Below are 22,371 nucleotides of genomic sequence, written 5' to 3'. Positions count from 1 at the left end.
AGATGGGGAGTTCCTGGGCTGGGGGGAGAAAATAGAATCAAGGTAAGAGGAGATAAGTTCAGTGGGGCAGAAGCAGGCAGAGACAATGGGTCGGCCGGGACAGGTCAGGTTTGTGGATTTTGGGAAGGAGATAGAAACGGGCGGTGTGGGGTTGGGGAACGATGAGGTTGGAGGCTGTGGGCGGGAGGTCACCTGAGGTGATAAGGTTATGGATGATCAGGGAGATGATGTTTTGGTGGTCGAGGTGGGGTCATAATCGAGGAGGTGTCAGAGTGTTGGCACCTGGCCTTGGCTATGTAAAGGTCAGTGCGTCATACCACGACCATACCTGCCCCTCACCTCCGTCCAAGGCACCAAACAAACCTTTCACATCAAACAGAGGTTCACCTGCACATCCATCAATGTGGTGTATTGCAACTGCTGCTCCCAATGTGGCCTTGTCTACATCAGTGAGACCACGGGGAGGCTTGGAGACCGCTTTGTAGAGCCTCTGAGCCCTGTTCATGACAAACGACAACACCTTCCGGTTGTGAACCATTTCAACTCCCCCTCCCACTCCCTGGACGACATGTCCACCCTGGGTCTCCTCCAGTGTCACAATGACGCCACTCGGAAACTGGAGGAACAGCACCTCATATTCCACCTTGACAGCCTACAACCCAGTGATCTCAATGACACAATCTGTCCATCTTCTCTCCCACCTATCTGCTCCTCCCACCTATCTGCTCCTCCCACCTCACTCACCAATCCCCACCACTGCCTACCTATCACCATCCTACCTATCTTCCCCAGCCCCACCCTTCCTCCCTCTAATTATTTCAGAGCTCCCTTCCCCCTCCCCCATTTCTGAGGAAGGGTCCCAACCCGAAGTATCAACTTTCCTGCTCCTTTGATGCTATCTGGCCTGCTGAGTTCCTCCAGCTCCACACTGTGTTATTTCTGACTCCAGCATCATCAGTTATTACTGTCTCTGAATTAATGAAGCTGGTAAGATGCAGTGAGAGAACTTGCAAGAGTTCATGGAGAGAAGCCCTCCATGAAACTCAGTGAAACTGGCACTTGTATTTTTGAGCTAAGATTCACCCCTGCTTGTAAGATGGGGAAATATACTGATAACTGGTATCACACCTAACACATTGATATAGCTACCAAACAACAGTCATTAGAACCCCAGAATTTCAGTGCAGTTCCTCAGGGAAGGATCCTTGGCTCAGCAATGTTCAGCATTCAGAGAGGACCCATTTTCTCCCTTTCATGCTTTAATTTACATTCATTTCAAGTCTTTTGTTCTCTTTCTCCACAGTTAATAACTCCTTTGCCTTTTGAACTGGAGCCTCTTGGAATCTGTTCTCCTTGCTTCTCTTACCCCCACCCCATCCACATCAAAAGTTTAAAAAAAATTCCCTCTTTTTCCAAGCCCTTTCAGTTATTTTTCATTTTCTTGTGGGACATGTGTGTCATAGGCTGGCCAGCACTAGCTGCCCTTGAGAAAGTGATGGTGAGCTGCCTTCCTGAACTTCTGCAGTTTATGTGCTACAGATAGACCCACAATGCTGTTAGGGAGGGAATTCTGAGTTCTGAAGAAGAGTCACACTAGACTTGAAGTGTTAACTCTGTTTCTCTCTCCACATATCCTGCCAGATTTGTTGAGTCTCTCTGGAACTTTTTGTGTTTGTTTCAGATTTCCAGCAACTGCAGTATTTTGCTTTTATTTGAATGTTCACTTGTTTTCTCCTTGACCTTCTTTTCACAATAAGGTCATGGTTGGGCTGTTTGTTAGTAATTCCACTGTTCAGTTCCATTCAAAACTGTTATGATAATAGAGCCAGCATCAGCCTACAGCTCAACCTAAGTAGCATTCAGAATTATACTGAAAACTGACAGGTAACATTTGTATGGTGTAAATGCCAGGTATTCACTGTCACAAGCTGGAAAAAGCCATTTCTCCCTTGACCTTCAATGGCATCACCATTACTGCATACCCCATCATCAGCAATGTGGTGTGGTTAGGGATTTCTGGTCACCATTCAACAAAAATGTAACTGGCCTTACCATATCAATCCCATGGTAGCACAAGCAGGACAAAGGCTTGGTACCCTGTAATGAATGTATCACTTCTTAGTCCTTCAAAACCACTCAGCCAGCAGTAAAGCTGGAGCTGGGAGAATTACAACCTAGCCATTGGAATATATATGACTCAACCTGCACAGCACTCAAAACATTTGACATCGTCCGAACCAGAGAAGTTTGAATGCAGCCCAAACTACTTGACTCAATATACATCTCCTTCACAGAAAATAGAATAAAGGATTTTATTCCTTTGTTCTAGTATTTTTTAAAAAACAGCAGAGGTTACAAAAATCATTTTAATAGTTCTTTTTCTGTGCACTTTAGAAATAATAATTAAACTACAAAGAATTTAGTCTGTAACATTGATTTATTTGTGCTAATCCTATTTGATCAGGAATATTTTAATAAATAATATTTACATTAACAAATTATATCTTCTGCTACACATCGTTTGAAATTTACACTTTTACCATGTTTCTGAACATTGAGAGCAATAGGCCTTCTAATAAGTTTTTCATCTGATAGATGTGTTAAACATGGTTCGACGGGTAATGCACACACAATGGATATTGCACCGATGATGTTTATTAATTTCTTGCAGTGATAGACTATTTAAATATGCTCACAAATAAACTCTACTGTCTTCAACAGTTTAATTCACTTATTATTGAGAGCAAAAACGTGCAGACTGTCGTTCTTATGCTGGATTCACTAGAAGATGAAATTTTGCTTAAAGCCTGTGAAGCCATATACAAATTTGCTGAAAAAGGTTAGTTTAAGTTAAATTGCATTTATCATATCGCATGATGTTGATATTGCGTGATGTTAAGCATGTAATGTTACATGATACAATTTTGAATACTTGCTTTATCATTGCATCATTGTTACATTGCTTTTGTAGAATTAAACTTCAATCAAAGATTGAAGATGTTTTTATAAAGGTAATATTTGCATGTATATCTGACATAGTGGCATTGTCAAATGTTAAATATTTGTGAGTTAAGATGTAAATTTGTGCAAAATTTTTTATGAGGTTTGTCATCGACTGCTTTGCCCTGTATGATGTCAAGTTTCTTGAGGGTTGTTAGAACTGCACTTCTCCAGGCAAGTGGAGAGTATTTCATCACACTCTTGACTTGTGTCCTGTAAATGATGGACAGGATTTGGGAGTCACAATGTGAATGATTTGCCGCAGCATTCCTAGTTTCCGACTTGCTGTTGTAGCCACTGTATTTATATGGCTAGTTCAGTTCATTTTCCAGTCAATGTTAACACCCAAGATGTTGATAGAAAGGATCCAGTGATGGTAATGCCATTGAAAGTCAAGCTACAACGGTTATATTTTCTCCTGTGCAATGGTCATTGCCTAGCACTTGAGTGGAATGTATCAGTTCAAGGCTAGATATTGTCCAGGTCTTGTTTCAGTTGGATACTACTTCAGTATCTGACAAGTCATAAATGGTAAAATAAAACCAAGAACTGTGGGCTATGGAGGTCTGAAACAAAAACAGAGATTGCTGGAAAACCTCAGTAGGTCTGGCAGCATCTGTGGGACAAAGTTAGTGGTTTGAACCTGATGACTGTTCATCTGATGAAGAGTCACTGGACTCAAAGCATTGCACAGTGTTCAGCAGAGTAAATCATCAGTGAATCTCCCCACTTCAGACCTTATAATGGAGGGAAGGACATTGATGTTACAGCTGAAGATGTTTGGTGCTCGGATACTAACTTGAGGAACCCTCTCAGAGACATCCTAGGGCTGAGATAACAACCAGAATGGTCTTCCTTTATGACAGGTATGACTCCAACCAGCAGAAACTGTAGTTTTACTGTGCTCCTTGATGCCACACCTGGTGAAATGTGGTGTTCATGTCAAAGGCTGTCACTCCCATCTCACCTCTGGAATTCAGCTCTTTTTTGTTCATATTTGAACCAATGCTGTACTGATGTCAGGAACTAAATGACCCTGGCAGAACTCCATTGAGCATTGAGTTTTTGGTGAGCAAGTGCTGCTTGAAAGCACTGTTGATGTGCTTCCATCACTTTACTGATGGTCAAAAATAGACTGAGTGGGCAGAGTTAGATTTGATCTGTTTTTTTGTGTAAGGGACATACCTGGGCAATTTTCCACATTCGTGTCTAGATGCCAGTGTTGCAGCTCTACTGGAACAGCTTGGATAGGAGCACTTCTGGACAACAAGTTCCGTATTATGGCCAGAATGTTATTGGGAATGAATTGTAGAAATTCCTAAAGAATAATTAGTGGATGATTCAGATATGGCATTTAAGTACCATTTATGTGATCGAATATTGTAAAGCGAAGAGGCAGAATGGCTCAAAATGGAACATGACGAAGAGAATTCTGAAGAAGTGCATGATAAAGATGATGAATCTGAATTGTATTGGTCACAAAGGATTTTAGTCCTGTGAATCTCCTTAGACTCAAACTGCAAGTAGAGTTGTGTTGTGGAACTGATTTGAAATATTATCCTGATCCATCAAGTCATGAATATTGATTCAAACTTAGAAATATAAAAGTACCACTTACTTTAGATTTAGCAATCAAAACACTGTGACGTCACTAAAAGGAGTTGTCATTCCATGTAAAATACTTGGGGCAGCCAGTTTGTAAGTGATGACATATTCTCCAGTTAAAACTCTCAATGTTGAGTCAATCCCCTGTGCCAAGGCTTCAAATGAAACTTAATATGGAACATGCTAAGGCACTTAGTTTTGGAAAGTCAGTGGATCTGTACTTTACACAAATTTGCAAGATTGTAATCCTCTTAACAAAACCTGATGCTTTGAGTCAGAATGTTAGTTAAGTATCAATAGCATCGGGTGATAAGGTTCAGTGATTAAAAACAAATTTCCTTAAAGTTATAGAGATAGTTTAAGGGCACTTGTGGCAAGTGGTACCTTAGCTCTCTGCATGAATATTGCTCATTTAAACATCTTGTGGCGGAGTTGTAGTGTCCCTTCTTCTGAGCCAGGAGGCATGGGTTCAGGTCTTACCTACTCTAAAGTTGCGTAATAATTTCACTGCTGAACGAATTGATTACAAAATATAAAAATTAAGATGTGTTAAAAGGCTTTTGTGACACAGTGGTAGTGCCCCAGTTTCTGATCTAGAAGACCCTGGTTCAAGTACCACCTGCTTCAGAAGTGTGTCAGACACATCTGAACAGGTGATTAAAAATATCTACCCTAACTCTAACTCTAACTCCAGCTCGGGAGCAGCAGATGTGAAAGCGATGGAACCAGTAGCCGCAGAAAAGATTCACATTGCCAATTTCCTGGGGACGACTTTGGATGGTAGCAAATGGAGGAGCAGAGAGGGTGAAGTCTACGATGAATGGAATATAAAGCTTTTGAAGCTATTTCAGTTTTAGTTATATAAATTTTATATTAAATTATTCTGTATTTTACCACGCATACAAATTATTCAATAATTTATTCTGTAATCCAAGATGGTGCTGGAATGTGGCGACATTATCCACTTTATCACGTACCCAGGTACAAGTGACAATATTAAATAAATCTAAATCTAACCCTAACCCTAACTCCCCATTTGCCTGGATGAGTGCAGCCCCAACAACAATCAAGAGGCTTGACACCGTGCAGAACAAAGCAGCCTGCTTGGCTGGCACTACATTCACAAACATCCATTCCCTCCACCACTGACAGTCAGTAGCAGCAGTATGTATTATCTACATGATACATTGCAGAAATTGACCAAAGATCCTCAGATAGAACCTTCCAAACCCATGATCACTTCCACTTCGAAGGACAAGTGCAGCAGATACATGGGAATACCACCATCTTCAAGTTCCCCTCCAAACCACTCATCATCCTGACTTGGAAATATATTGCTGTTCTTTCAGTGTCCCTGGGTCAAAATGCTGGAATTCTCTCCCTAATGGGCATTGTGGATCAACCCACAGCAGGTGGACTGCAGCAGTTCAAGAAGGCAGCTGACCACACCTCGTAAAGAGTAACTAGGGATGGGCAAAAAATGCTGACCCAGCCAGTGACACCCGCATCCCACAAACGAATAAAAAGAAGAGATAAAACTGACTCTCAATAAGTCTTGATGTTTATGGGATTCTATCTTAGCCCTGTCTCAGGAATCCTGGCTGGTGAACCAGCAGGAGCTGGAGACCAAAGTCTTTGCTTGCCGAGGGTGCTGGACAGGACTGCTCTGAGTGTTATCTTACAGGGATTGTACATTGATTATCAACCAGCTGGTTGCCTCACATGCTGTGGTACTGGCTGGTTCTTTTGACCTCCCATTGTTTTGTCAGAAAAATCCAGAAGATGTTGGTTATCTTCTTCTGGTACAAGATGATGCACTGGGTTTCTACAGAGGTTCTGAGTCTCTCCATTAAGGAATGTGGTTGGTTGTTGATATACCTTGTATCCAATTGGTGACTTTTGCCTTCAGACCCTGCAGTGATCAATTGATGTCAAGCCTCTTCTTGGATGGTGCACACTGGTGACATATTTCTTCCATTAGTATGCAGCATGAATTACGACATGCAAATTCTATTTACGGACCACAATGGTCTTCAGATCTTCCTCAGGGTGTACAATGCCTTTCAATGCCTGGAATATAGTTAGCTGGCCTTATGTCTTCCCACCATCAGGAGTAGTGCTCAGGAATCTCCACTTCCAATATTATGGGTTCGAGTGGCTGACAGAGACAACGGTTGTGGTCATGGGTGACCAGATTCAGGGATGTGCTGGGTAGTGGAGGCTTGAGCTGGATTTTACCATAGGAGTTGGTGAGCAGACAGTGATCGAATTCCAACTTGCAACCGATGCCATCTGTCACCTGAAAATGATGGTGCTTGAATCTAATGCAGTCCTATTAATGTAGACTTTTAATGCAGAAACTCATCTAATGTTCTAGGGAACTGGGTTTGAATTCCATCTCGACAGAAGGTGGAATTTTAATTCAATATATAAAAGAATATGCAATTAAGAATCTACTGATGGCCATGAAACCATTGTTGATTGTCAGAAAAATCCATCTGGCTCCTGCCCTTCAGGGAAGGAAATCTACCATCCTCGCTTGGTCTGGCCACGTGTGACTGCAGACCCAAGGCAATATGATTGACCTTGAACTGCCCTAGCAATCCATTTAATTATATAAATTGCTGTGAAGTCTCAACAAGAAATGAAACTGGACAAACCTCTTAGAATCGACCTAGGCACCGGAAAAGACAACAGCAGAAACAGCCCTGTCGACCCTGCAAAGTACTCCCCACTAACATCTGGGGTCTAGTGCCATTATTGATAGAGCTATGTCGTGTCACAGACTAGTCAAGCAACAGTCTGACATAGTCATGCTAACAAATTAAAACTTACAATGTCCCAGATACCACTGTCACCATCCCTGAATACATATCATCCCACTGGCAGGACAGACCCAGCAGAGGTGACGGCACAGTCCGATACAGTGGGGACGGAGTTGTCTTGGGGGTCCTCAACATTGACTCAGATTTAAACATGGATAAGGAAACCTCCTGCTGATCACCATATACCATCCTCCCTTGGCTGATGAATCAGTGCTCCTCCATGTTGAACAACACTTGGAGGAAGCACTGAGGTTGGTAAGGGTGCAAGATAGACTCTGGGTAGGAGATTTCAGTGTCCAATACCATGAGTGGCTCAGCAACAGCACTAATGATCAAGGTGGTCAGGTCCTAAAGGATGTAGCTGCTAGACTGGGTTTGTGGCAGGCGCATCTGTTTATGATAGTATCGATAACTACTGCACAGTCCTTGTGGAGACTAAATCTCCCCTTCACGTTGAGAATAATCTCCTTCATTTTGTGTGGCACTATCACTGTGCTAAATGGGTTAGAGTTTGAACACATCTAGCAACTCAAGACTGGACATCCATGAGATGCTATGGGCTATCAACAGCAGTGCAGTTGTACGCCAGCACAACCTGGTGCAGTTACCAAACTTGTGTGCCGAACAGCATAAGCAGCAAGTGATAGACAGAGCTAAGTGATCCCACAAGCTATGGATCAGATCGAAGCTCTGCAGTCCTGTCACATCCAGTCATGATTTGTGGTGGACAATTAAACAGATCATTGGAGGAGGAGGCTCCACAAATATCCTTCAATGATGGATCAGCCCAACATAAGTGCAAAGATAATGCTGAGGTATTCGCAGCAAACTTCAGCCAGATGTGCCAAGTGGATGATCCATTTCAGCCTCTTCAGCATTACAGATACTAGTCTTCAGCCAATTCAATTCACTCCACATGATATCAAGCAATGGGCTTGGAGTATTGGATAGTGCAAAGTCTATGGACCCTGACAACATGTCAACAATAGTATTGAATACTTGCACTCCAGAATTTGTCACTCCCCTAGCCAAGCTCTTCCAGTAAGATACAACACTGGCCTCTGACCAACAATATGGAAAATTGCCCACTTATACCCTGTACGCAAATATAAAGGACAACCCCATCCAATTATCACCTCATCAGTCTACTCTCGGTCATCAGAAAATTGATGGGAAGTGTCATCAATTGTGCTATCAAGCAGCATAACGTGGCAAAAACTTGCTCAGTGACACCCAGTTTGGTATTCACCAGGACCACTCAGCTCCTGACTCCATTACAGCCTTGATTCATTCAAACGTTGACAAAGGAGCTGAATTCCAGAGGTGGTGGTGAGAATGACCACCCTTAACATCAAGGCTGCATTAAATGGAGTGTGGCATTAAGGAGCTCAAGTAAAACTAAACTCACTGAGAATTGGGGGTAAACTCTTCGCTGGTTGGAGTCATACCTGGAATATAGGGACAAAAACAAAGTTGCTGGAAAAGCTCAGAATTGAGGAAGGGTCACCGGTCCTGAAACGTTAACTCTATTTTCTCCTTCACAGATGCTGCCAGACCTGCTGAGCTTTTCCAGCAACTTTGTTTTTGTTCCTGATTTACAGCATCTGCAATTCTTTTGGTTTTTATCTGGAATATAGGGAGATGGTTGGGGTTGTTGGATATCAATCATCTCAGCTCCAGGACACATCTGCAGGAGTTTTTCAGCATAGTGTCCTAGGCAAAACCATTATCTGCTGTGTCATCAATGACCTCCCCTCCATCGTAAGGTCAGAGGTAGGGATGTTGGCCGATGATTATACAACATTCAGGACCATTTATGATTCCTCAAATACTGAAGCAGTCCATGTTCAAATGTAACAAGATCTGGACAATATCCAGACTTGGGCTGACAAGTGGTCAATAACATTCGTGCCACACAAATGCCAGGTAAAGATCATCTCCAATAAGAGAAAATGAACCACCGCCCCTTGACGTAAAATGGTTTCATCACTGAATACTCCACTATCAGCATCCTGGACATCATCATTCATCAGAAACTCAACTGGACTTGCCACACAAATACAGTGGCTACAAGAGCAGGTCAAAGGCTAGGAATATTGCAGCGAGTAACTCACCACTTGACTCCCCAGAGCCTTGTCCACCTTACAGAAGGCACAAGTCAGTAGTGTGATGGAACACTCCTCACTTCCTGAATAGGTGCAGCTCCAACAACCCTCAAGAAGCTTGACACCATCCAGGACATAACAACCTGCTTGATGGGTACCATATCCATAAGCATCCACAAGCTCCACCACCGACACTCAGTAGAACAGTATGTACTATCTCCAAGGTAGATCAGGGTCCTTTGGCCTATGAAGTAGGAACACTACCAATGTGCCACAGGAGCCATAAATTCTCTATTTAACTGTAAGAAAATTCTTTTGAAAGACCCACCACCAAATTAGCTAATTAAACTATTAAATAAGTAATAACTAACAAGCAGCGTCCACAAGGGGGCAGTAACAAAGACAAATAATACAAAAACCAAAAGGGAAGGAAAATAAGGAGGGAACTAAATCAAAATAATGAGATAACAAGGTGTAGAGCTGGATGAAGACAGCAGGCCAAGCAGCATCAGAGGAGCAGGAAGGCTGACGTTTCGGGCCTAGACCCCAGGCTATTAAAATAAGTTCTTGAGGTCTGGGCATACTGGGGAGGCAGTGGCCTAGTGGTATTATTGCTGGACTGTTAATCCAGAGAGAGTAAGATCTGCCGATGTTAACCCAGAGACCTGGATGGCATTCTGCGGACCCGGGCTCGAATCCCGCCACGGCAAATGGTGGAATTTGAATTCAATAAAATATCTGGAATTAAGAATCTAATGATGACCATGAATCCATTGTTGATTGTCAGAAAAACCCACCTGATTCACTAATGCCCTTTAGAGAAGGAAACTGCCATCTTTACCTGGTCTGTCCCATATTTGACTCCAGACCCACAGCAACGTGGTTGACTGAACTGCCCTCTGAGCAATTAAGGATGGACAATAAATGCTGCCTAGCCAGCAATGTCCTCATCCTGTTAATGAATAAGAAAAAAAAATGATTTGGAATTCCATCTGCGCAGCAGTATAACCAAATGGAAGATCACTGGACCCCAGAGTCTCCGCCAACCAGTGGACATTTTTTATTCATTCGTAGGATGTGTACGTAGCTGGCTGGTTAACATTAATTGCCTGTTCCTAGTTGCCCCTGAGAATGTGGTGGCATGCTGCCTTCTTGAACCACTGCAGTCCACATGCTGCAGGTTGACCCACAATGCTGTTAGGGAGGGAATTCCAGAATTTTGACCCAGCAACACTAAAGAAATATGTTTCCAAGTTAAAATGGTGAGAGCCTTGGAGGGACCTTCCTGGCGGTGGTGTTGCCATGTATCTGTTGCCCTTGACCTTCTAAATGGTTGTGGGTTTGGAAGGTACTGTCTAAAGATCTTTGGTGAATTTCTGCAGTGCAACTTGTAGATAGTACACACTGCTGCTACTGAACATTGCTGGTGGAGGGAATGGATGCTTGTGGATATGATGGCAACCAAGTGAGCTGATTTCTCTTGGATGATATCAAGCTCTTCAAGTGTTATTGAAGCTGTACTCATTCAAGCAAGTGGGAAATATTTCTCCACACTCCTGACTTGTGCCTTATAAATGGTGGACTTTGAGGAGTCAGGAGGTGCATTTAACGCTGTAGTATTCCTAGAATGTGACCTGTTCAGATAGCCACTGTATTTATATGGCAAACCCAGAATGTGAGACCAATTGAGTTTCTGGTCAAATGTAACCTCCAGGAAGTTGATAGTGGGGGATTCAGTAATGGTAACACCATTGAATGTCACAGGTTGGTGGTCAGATTGTCTGTTATAGGAGGTCGTCATTGCCTAGCATTTTTGTGGCACGAGTGTTACTTACCACTTGTCAGCCCAATCCTCGGCATTGTTCAAGTCTTATTGCATTTGAACAGGACTGCTTCAATATCTGAGGAGTCGCAAATGGCGCTGAACATTGTGCAATCATTGCTGAACATCCCCACTTCTGACCTTATGATGGAGGGAAGGTTATCGATGAAGCAGCTTAAGATGGTTGGGTATAGAACACTGAGGAACGTCCGCAGAGATGTGCTGGAGCTGAGATGACTTACCTTCAACAAACATAGCCATCTTCCTACAATGCGCCAGTTATGGCTTCAACCAGTGGAGAGCCCCCAGATTCCCATTAATTCTAGTTTAGTCAGGGATCCTTGATGCTACACTTGGTCAAATGTGGCATTGATGTCTAGGGCTGTCATTCCCACCTCATCTCTGGAATTCCATTCTCTGGTCCATGTTTGAACCAAGGCTGTAATAAGGCCAGGAGCTGAGTGGCGCTGGTGGAACCCAAAGTGGGCATCAGGGAGCAGGTTGTCGCTAAGCAAGTGTTGTTTGATAGCGTTGTCGATGACATATTTCATCATTTTACTAACGATCGAGAATAGTCTGTTGGGCGATAATTGGCTAGGTTGGATTTGTCCTGCTTTTTATACAGGCCATTTTTGGGCAATTTTCCACATTGCTGGGTAAATGCTTGTATTGTAGCTGTACTGGAACAGCTTGGCTAGGGGTGCTGCAAATTCTGGAGCACAGAGCTTCAATCATATTGTTGGAATTACAATTGTAATTAGCTGAAAGTATATAGTTTCCAAGAAATTCTTGTTAAAACAAAGTGGTCCGAAGTTTAAATGTGATTTATTCAATGCCCTTCAAAACTCAAATGGTTAAAAAATTAAGTATGAAGCCTTCATAACAATTTCAGGCCGATCAGTGAGGAAAATTGACCCATATAATTTCATAAATCAAAGTCCAGACTGCTACCCTTCTGAAAGAGAAAAAATTTGAATCTAATCAACTCACTTCATGAGATTGTTTTAATCACAATGTATTTATTATTATGTTTAAATTAGTAGAATTAAATTGTTGATATGTTTTAAGATTGGCATAACAGATGATAGTGTGTTTTTTGTTGTAGGTGATGAAAACAAAATGATTCTCCTGGCCCTTGGAGCTGTTCCAAAATTAGCTAAATTAATATCCCATGATGACAAACAAATCCATATGTATGCTACCATGGGATTTGGAGTGATGGCAACCAATAGTAAGTATCTATGATTATATCTAATGACCTTGGGGAAAGCAAGGATCAAAATAACTGAAGCCCTTAGTGACAGACATGATTAAAATTGAGAAGAATAAAAAACAGAGTTCAAAATAAATCAAGAGATAGCTTAGTTTGAAAATTAAAAATATTGTAGGAGAAAGACTGAAGGAGATAGCCAGCACATTTTGCATTCAAGGAAAGACTGATTGTAGAAAATTATTAATCTTCATTTTGTCATGATTATTGCTATTGTTAGCAGAAGGTATTGTTGAAATTTAGAAGAAACAAAACAAAAAGCTAAGAGAAGCAATAGCATAGTAGTACTGTTAAGAGAGGCTGAAAACGCGGTGATAGAGAGATTGCTTATCAGACAAGTTTGTTTTTGTTAGCGACATGATTTAAATGATGAATAAACTTCAACTTAATGAGAGTTCAGTTTAACTGAAAGGAAACAGTTGCCCTGCCTTGCATGACAGAATGAGCTTTTAATGAAAGGTCCATTTTTTTCATATGATTCAGAGAAAGTGCTGACAATGACCTGGAGCTACTGAGCGCACATAGAAGAATCATCTACATGCTGGAGCTCAATGACTGAAGTTGGGATGATTTCAGTTTTGGGTTGAAGGCAGCATAATTAAACACTTTCTTGTCTATTCTGTGAATTATCTCCATGACTGTGGGGAATTTTCTGAAGGTGAATATTGCAGCAAGGAAGATACGCAGAGGGTGGTGCATGTATGGAATGAGGTGCTAGAGGAGGTGGTGGAGGCTGGTACAGTTACAAGATTAAAAGATATCAGGATTGGTATACAAATAGGAAGGGTTTAGAGGGATATGGGCCAAATGCTGGCAAATGGGACTAGATTAATGTAGGATATCTGTTCGGCATGGATGGGTTGGACCGAAGGGTCTGTTTCCATGCTGTACATCTCTATGACACTGCATTGATGCAATGTCACAGCTTTGTTTGACTCTGTTTTTCATGAAAATAAGATCTATGATGATTCTGCTGGAGAGGAGTGTCATTGTAGACTAGGTGGAAGTGGCAACAAATTTTTGATGGCACCCTGATTTTGGAGAGGACACTCCATAAGCCTTTTCAACAATTATATTCAAAGGTGAGATCCTGAAAACTATAGACCATTTTACATCTGTTGGGAACCTCCTCTCAATGAAGGCAAACATACACAACAAAATTCATTGTCACTTCCAGTGTTCTAGCTAACGCTTTGGCCAGCTGAGGTAAAGATTATTTGAAGACCAGAATCTTGTGGTTTACTGGATGATAGTATTCCTCTTCCTGCTAAGTTTTAGAAACTTGGCTAACCTACAACGGGCACCTCAAAGCACTGGAGAAATATCACCAGAGTCCCTTTGCAAGATTATCCAAATCCAGTGGCAAGAAGAAAGGTGGTCCAACAAATAACATTCTCTTCCAAGCCAACGTGCCCATCTGCAAATTACTAATCACTCAAATCCAGCTCTGAAGGACATGTTTGATTGCCTGACACCGACTACCAGAGCTCCATTTGGAACCCAGTTGGAGCAGGAGACTCCTAAGACAGCAGCAGAAATGTTTTGACATGTCCACAAAGTATCCCTGAAGAGGTCAAATATCCCTACTGATTTATGGTAGTCCACAGTTTATGACAAGCCGAAGTAGAGGTCAATTCTGGAAGTTACTGAACACAAGGGATTTTGGAAATACACAGAAACTAAGTCAAAGCATCAGGTAACGAGCACAAACTGCTACACCACTTGTGTACCAGACCATTCAATTACCATCTGTCCCACATGTGACAGAGTGCACATTGTTCATCAGACTTAATAGAGATGTTAGAACCCATTGAGCCAAAGTGAAATCAAGTCTTCCTCAATCTGAAGGGATTCCTAAGAAGAAGAAGTGTTGGAACCCATATCCAGCATGTTTTTGCCCCTTCTGATTGTTTCGAAAATTTTGTTTTCGAATTTGAGCATCTTGGGAAAAAACAGAATTTTTGCGCATTCCCTAATGTCTTGATAAAGTGATGTAGGGCTGCCTTCTCGAACTGTTGCAGTGCATTGTGCGCTAGGTCAATTACTCCCAACGGAAATATATTCTAGAAAAGAAGAATGATTATAAAATATTGAAAAAGCATCCATGGTAAAGCAAGGAAGTTAAAAATAATATACCTTTGAGTATAGAAGTTAGGATGTCATATTTAGGTTGTACAGGACGTTGGTGAGGCCTCTTCTGGAGTACTGTGTCCAGTTATGGTTGCCCCTGTCATAGGAAGGATATTATTAAACTGGAGAGGGTTCAAAAAAAAATAATACCAGGATGTTGCTGGGCATGGAAAGTTTCATTATGAGGAGAAGTTGGGTAGGCTGGTACTTTTCTCACAGTGCGTAGAAGATTGAGGAGTGATCTTATAGGGTTTATAAAATCATGAGGGGTATGGATAAGGTGAATGGCAGATGTCTTTTCCTATGGTGGGGGATTTCAAAACTATGGGACATATTTTTAAGGTGAGTGGAGAAGGATTTATAAAGGACATGAGCAGCAACCTTTTTGCAGAGAGTGTTTCGTGTATGGAATGAACTTCCAGAGGAAGTGGTGTATCCACAGTTACATTGTTTAAAAGACATTTGGATAAGTGCATGAATAAGAAATATTTGGATAATTATGGGTTAAGTACAGGCAGGTGGGCATAGTTTAGTTTTGGGATTATGATCAACATGGACTGGTTGGACCGAAGGGTCTGTTTCCATGCTGTCTGACTCTATGACTGTACAAAGCTAAAACCTAAGACATTTTACAAAAAGGCCAGTAACATTCTGGAAGATTGGGAAGGATCAACAAAACTGCCATAAAAAGAGCAAACATAAATTAGGAAAGAAAACTAGCACAAAATATAAAAATGGATAGCAAAACTTCTCTAAATATATAAAAGGGAAGAGATTAGCTAAAGTAAATGTTGATCTCTTAGGGGATTAGACTGGAGAGTAAATGGTGGTGAACACAAACGAGTCATTAAATATTTTGCATCAATTTTCACTGTGCAGAATGGCAGTACCAACCTGTTGCAGAGGTTATAGAAAGGGAGGAACTTGTAACAATCATCATCACCAGGGAAATGGTAATGAGAAAGCTATTGGGATTGAAGACAGACACGTGCCTGATGTCCAATAACCTAGGGTCTTAAAGGAAGTGGAAAGATGTAACTAGTGTGGTACAACAGGGCCCAAGCTGTTTACAATCTATATTAATGACTTGGATGCAGGGATAGAATGTACTAAAACAGGTGGGATAATAAATTGCAATGATATGAACAGGTTAGATGTATTGGCCAAACTTTGGCAGATTAAGTTTTTTTTCCCATTATTCATTAACAGGATGAGGACATCACTGGCTAGGCAGCATTTATTGTCCATCTCTAATTGCCCAGAGGGTAGTTCAGAGTTCACATTGCTGTGGATCTGGAATCACATGTAGGCCAGACCAGGCAAGGATGGCAGTTTCTTTCCCTAAAGGACATTAGTGAATGAGATGGGTTTTTCCAATGATTGACAATGGATTCATGGTCATCATTAGATTCATAATTCCAGATATTTTATTGAATTCAAATTCCACCATCTGCCATGGCGGGATTCAAACCCGGGTCCCCAGAATGTTATCTGGGTCTCTGGATTAACAGTTCAGTGATAATACCACTAGGCTATTGCCTGCTATTGTGAATGAGTGTCAGTGAACAAGGGGAGCCCATGGCCTAAGGGTATAATTGCTGGACTGTTAATCCAGAGACCCAGATAATGTTCTGGGGACCAGGGTTCAAATCCTGCCATGGCAGATGTAGAATTTGAATTCAATAAATATCTGGAATTAAGAACCTAGGGATGACCATGAATCCATTGTTGATTGTCAGGAAAAGTCCATCTGGCTCACTAATGTCCTTTAGGGAAGGAAACTGCCATCCTTATTGGTATGGCCTATATGTGACTCCAGACCTATAGGAATGTGGTTGACTCTTAACTGCCCTCTGGGCAATTATGGATGGGCAATAAATGCTGGCCTAGCCAACAACACCCTCATCCTGTGAACAAATAAAAAAACACATTTTTGTCAGAGAAATGGAAAGGCAACTTATTGTCTAAATAGAGAGAAATCACGGATTTCCGGATGTCCTTGTGCATGAATTACAGAGAATCAGTGTACAGGCACAGCACGTAATAAGGAAGGCAAATGGAATTTTGGCATTTATTGCAAAAGGAATAGAGGATAAAAGTAGGGAAGTGTTGCTGCAACTGTACAAGGCATTAGTCAGATGCACCTGGAGTATTGTACACAGCTTTGGTCCCCTTCCTTGAGAGGGATGTAGCTGCAGTGGAGGCAGTTCAGAGGATATTCAGTAGATTGATTCATGAGGGCTTTGTCTTTTGAAGAGAGATTACGAAGAGCAATTTAGGCCTACATGCTTTAGATTGTCGAAGAATGAGAGGACCATAAGATGTAGGAGCAGAATTAGAGTACTAGAGTCATAGAGGTATACAGCATTGAAACAGACCCTTCCGGCCAACTCATCCATGCTGACCAGAAATCCTAAATAAATCCAGCCCCATTTGCCAGCATTTGGCTTATGTCCTGCTAAACCCTTCCTATTCATTTACCCATCCAGATGCCTTTTAAATGTTGTAATTGTACCAGCCTCCTCCACTTCCTCTGGCGGCTCATTCCATACGTGCACCACCCTCTGTGTGAAAAGTTGCCTGTTAGGTCCCTTTTAAATCTTTCCACTGTCACCTTAAACTTGTGACCTGTAGTTTTGGACTCACTTACCCCAGGGAATAGACCTTGTTTATTTACTCTACGCATGCCCCTCATGATTTTATGAACTTCTATAAAGTCACCCCTCAGCCTTCGTTGCTCCAGGGAAAATAGCCACAGTCTATTCAGCCTCTCCCTATAGTTCAAACCCTCCAACCCTGGCAACATCCTTGTAAATCTTTTTTGAACCCTTTCAAATTTCACTACATCCTTCCTATGGCAGGGAGGCCAGAATTGTATGCAGTATTCCAAAAGTGGCATAACCAATGTCGTTTACTGCTGCAACATGACTTCCCAATTCCTATATTCAATGAATACAGAAAGAACTGTGGATGTTGTAAATCAGGAACAAAAACAGAAGTTGTTGGAAAAGTTCAGCAGGTATGGCAGCATCTGTGAAGTAAAAAAATCAGAGTTAGCGTTTCGGCTCCGGTGACCCTTCCTCAGAACAGACCCTCTGAGGAAGGGTCACTGGACCCGAAACATTAACACTGATTTTTTCTTCACAGATGCAGCCAGACCTGCTGAGCTTTTCCAGCAACTTCTGTTCTTGTTCCTACACTCAATGCACTAACCAATAAAGGCAAGCATACCAAATACCTTCTTCACTATCTTATCTACCTGCAACCTCACTTTCAAGGAGCTATGAACCTGCACTCCAAGGTCTCTTTGTTCAGTAACACTCCCAGGACCTTACCATTAAGTGCATAAGTCCTGCCCTGATTTGCTTTTCCAAAATGCACCACCTCACCTCCAATTTTGGTGTCATCTGCAAACTTACTAACCATACCTCCAATGTTCACATCCAAATCATTTATATAAATGACCCATAATTTGATCCATTGAATCTGCTACGCCATGGCAGATATGTTTCTCTATCCCATTCTCCTATCTTCTCCCCATCACCCTTTATCCCCTGACCAGTCAAGAACCTGTCTCTGTCTTAAGTACACTCAGTGACATTTAGCTCCACAGCCCTCTGTGGCAATGAGTTCCACAGATTAACCACCTTCTGGCTGAAGAAATTCCTCCTCATCTCAGTTTTAAAGTTTCGTCTCTTCACTTTAACGCTGTGCCCTTGGGTCCTAGTCTCGTCTACTGTTGGAAACATCTGTTCCACGACCACTCTATCCAGGCCTCTCAGTTTTCTGCCAGTTTCCATCTGGATGCATCACAGCTTGGTATGGCAACTGCTCTGCCCAAGACCGCAAGAAACTACAGGGAGTTGTGAACACAGCCCAGTCCATCATGCAAGCCAACCTTTCATCCATTGACTCCATCTATGCTTCTCGCTGCTTTGGAAAGGCAGCCAACATAATCAAAGACGCCTCCCACCTCAGTTATACTCTTCCATCAGACAGAAGATACAAAAGCTTAAAGATATGTACCAATGGATTCAAGAACAAATTCTTCCCTGCTGTGCACTTTCTCTGCAGCTGTAACATTGTATTCCTTGCTCTGTTCTATTATCCCATACACTTTGTATTGCATGATCTGCCTGTACTGCACGCAAAACAAAACTTTTCACTGTACCTAGGTACATATGACAATAATAAATCAAATCAAATCACATCAATTAGATTGCCCCTCACCCTTTTCATTCTAAACTCCATCCAGTACAGACCCAGAGTCCTCAACCACTCCTCATATGACAAGCCTGTCATTCCTGGAATCATTCTTGAGGACTCCCTCCAATGTCAGCACACCCTTCCTCAGATACTGGACCTAAAGCCACTCATAATGTTCCAAATACAGTCTAACCAGAGCCTTATACAGCCTCAGCTGTACATCTCTACTCTTGTATTCTAGCCTTCTTGAAATGAATGCATTTGCCTTCCTAACCGCCAATTGAACCTGCCTGTTAACTTTAAAAGAATCCTGTACTTGGATTCCTAAGTACCTTCGTATTTAACATTTCCAAAGCCCTTCCCCATTTAGCAAATAGTCTACCTCTCTATTCTTCCTACCAAGGTGCATAACCTTACACTTTCCCACATTGTATTCCATCTGCTACTTCTTTGCCTACTCCTCTAGCCTGTCCAGTCCTTCTGCAGCCTCCCTGCCTCCTCAATACTACCCGTCCCTCCACCTATCTTTGTGTCATTTGTAAACTTAGCAACAACAACCAAGTTCAGGCTAACTGGCCTATAGTGTCCTGTTTCTGCCTCGCTCCCTTCTTAACTAGGGATGTTACATTAGCCATTTTCTAGTCATTTGAGACCTTCCCTGACTCCAGTGATTCCTGAAAGATCACCACCAATGCCTGTGCAATCTCCTCAGTTATCACCTTCAGAATTCTTTCAAGAGATCTCATGGAGGTACATAAGATGCTGAATGGGATTGGCAACGTAGTTATAGAAAGCTTCCTCATTTGGGACAATTTAGAATGAGAGCTCATGGATTTAGCATAAGGGATAGCAGGTTTAAAACAGAGGTGAGGAGAAATTACTTCTCTCAAAGAGTCTGAATCTGTGGAATTCACAATGCCAGAGTGCAGTGGCTGCTGGAATATTGAGTAAATTTAAGGAAAAGATAGATTTTTAATTCGTAATTGCTTGAAGGGTGATGGAGAATGAGCAGGAAAGTGGATTTGATTGATTGATTGATTTTATTGTCACGTGTACCGAATTACAGTGAAAAGCTTTGTTTATGAGCGGCACAGGCAGATCACAGCAAGCAAAGGATGTGCAGATCAAAAAGACTTAAGAGGCATACAGTTTACATTATTTGAGGCTAGAGCCCATTCACTTGTCTGATAATGGCCGGAAAGAAGCTGTTCCTGAACCTGCTTGTCCATGTGTTTTGACTTCTGTATCTTCTGCCTGACAGAAGAGGTTGTAGGAGGTCATTACCAGGGTGCGATGGGTCTTTGATGATGTTGGCCACCTTTCCGTGGCAGCGAGCCGTGTAAATAGAGTCCATGGATGGAAGGTTGGCTTCCGTGATAGTCTTGGCTGTGCACACAACCTTCTGTAGTTTCTTATGGTTTTGGCAGAGCAGTTGCATCTGTTTTGCGCCTGGACAGTATGCTTTCAATGGTGCATCTGAATTGAGGCCAGGATGAGATCAGCCATGATCATATTGAATGGTGGGGCAAGCTTGAAGGGCTGAATTGCGTACTCCAGTTCCTGGCTCTTACATTCTTTTGTCCACAGCACTGTTAGGAAGCGAGTTATAGGTGACGATGAAGGAACAGCAATATAGTTCCTAGTCAAGATGCTGTGTGATTTAAAGGAGGATTCAGAGCTGATGGTGTTCCCTTGTGTTTACTACCTTTGACTTTCTGGTCAGGAGAGGTCACAGGCTTGGAAGGTGCTGTCAAAGGAACCTTGGTGAGATTTTGCAGAGTGTTTTGTGGATGGTGCATACACTCAGTCCTCATTATCTGTTGATTTGCTACCACAGATTCCTGTACTTGTGAAGTCTATTCCCAAAACTGTTATTTTTCACCATCGTCTCATCCAGTCTGCCTCAGTAAACATGGCTTGGTCCTTCGTTGCACATAGAAGTGGTAGCTGCCTTTTTTTGTTACCACGGGAAGTCTGTGCCCTTATGGATAACATAGACTAAGTGTACCAGTGTTGAAAGGAGTGATTATTTAAGGTGGTTTATGGGGTGCCAACTAAACAGGTTGTTTTGTTTCAGATGATAGCAAGCTTTCTTGAGTGTTGTTGGAGGACAGTGGACACTTGCACAGTCACTGTTGAATAGCCAGTAGGTCCACCAGGGAGGATGTCTCCTAGAGGCTGCAAATGTCTTTCACCACCTGGTTCAAGCATCTGAGTCTCTAGTAACACTCCTCTTTCTAAAGGTTGTGGAAGTTAAACCTGTGCTTACATACCCTGTTATGTGGGTAGTACCATCAAATTTGACTCTTCTTCTGCTCCCCGCTCTGTAAATTTCCTAACAGCTGTATGTTGCTATTGTGCATTGTCTAACGCCCAATGTAAGCAAATAAGATGCCACCCATCCTATTGTGAGTCTGGATTTCTACAAAGTTTAGAAACGACTGTTACACTGCAACTATTTTGAACAAACCTTTTCCAGTGGTAGATAAGAAAGCTGATGAGAGCACTGATTATTTATGGAAACATTTGCCTGATATAATGAGACCCATGAACTGTTGTATGCGTACCTTGATTTCAAGGGATAGTTTCATAAAGAACATAAAACCGTGGAAGCTTTGTTAAATTCAGTTGTGCATTGAAATAACACTTTTTCATGGAACAGTTAGCACATATATATTTCTGATCTGGGTTGCACACAATACGTTGAAGATGCCTGAATTGGTAATCAGCTTATTGGAGCAGATTTCTGAACACATTTGCATTTTTGGCTACTCTAATGCAAGACTGAAACACACACACACACTGCTCCATGTTAAAATGCTACTCTCTTTTTGAGTAGGTATTTGTAATGTCTTCGACTAAAATAGCCTTTGGTTGCAACTGTTCTCCTTTGATAAAGTGACTAAAATATTTAGAGCTGTTAATTTATTTTCTTTCCTACTGATGTTTTCATCTTTTTTCAGGTGAAGTTCGAAAATCAATGAGGCAGTTGGATTTTCTACCATCCATTATTGCATGCCTAGCTCCAGATGGTAACTCTAAATCTCACTTTTATAATGAGTATTTCATAAACAGTGTAATTTTGAGAAACAAATTCAATGAAAAACAGTTCTTACAGATTATTGCTTATTTTTCATAACCTATTGCTGTGCCAACAAAATGTTTGACATCATCAACAGAATTTTAGCTTAGATGACTTTTGTTACAGATTCATAATGAAACCTTTTGACTACAAGCTCATTTAAAATAGATTCTACTCCATGCATTAAAACATAAAACAAAGGAGCAGGAGTGGACTGAGATAACAAGATGTAGAGCTGGATGAACACAGCAGGCCAAGCAGCATCAGAGGAGCAGGAAGGCTGACGTTTTGGGCCTAGACCCTTCTTGAGAAATGGGGGAGGGGAA

At 41.8% G+C, this 22,371-nt stretch overlaps 1 protein-coding gene across 1 annotated transcript in view; it reads left to right on the top strand.

Annotated features, from left to right (window-relative positions):
- Positions 1 to 22,371, top strand: part of armc3 (armadillo repeat containing 3) — a 149,603-nt gene that overhangs the window by 19,022 nt on the left and 108,210 nt on the right. Inside the window, exons 3-5 of the mRNA XM_048606892.1 lie at positions 2,722 to 2,839; positions 12,463 to 12,588; positions 21,927 to 21,995. Coding sequence (XP_048462849.1) covers positions 2,722 to 2,839; positions 12,463 to 12,588; positions 21,927 to 21,995 — 313 coding nt within the window. The remainder of the gene's footprint in view (positions 1 to 2,721; positions 2,840 to 12,462; positions 12,589 to 21,926; positions 21,996 to 22,371) is intronic.

Source organism: Rhincodon typus, chromosome 2, assembly GCF_021869965.1.
Source record: "Rhincodon typus isolate 14 chromosome 2, sRhiTyp1.1, whole genome shotgun sequence".
Taxonomy (NCBI): domain Eukaryota; kingdom Metazoa; phylum Chordata; class Chondrichthyes; order Orectolobiformes; family Rhincodontidae; genus Rhincodon; species Rhincodon typus.
The sequence above is the reverse complement of the archived record's forward strand: the minus strand, read 5'-3'. Positions and strand labels throughout refer to the sequence as shown.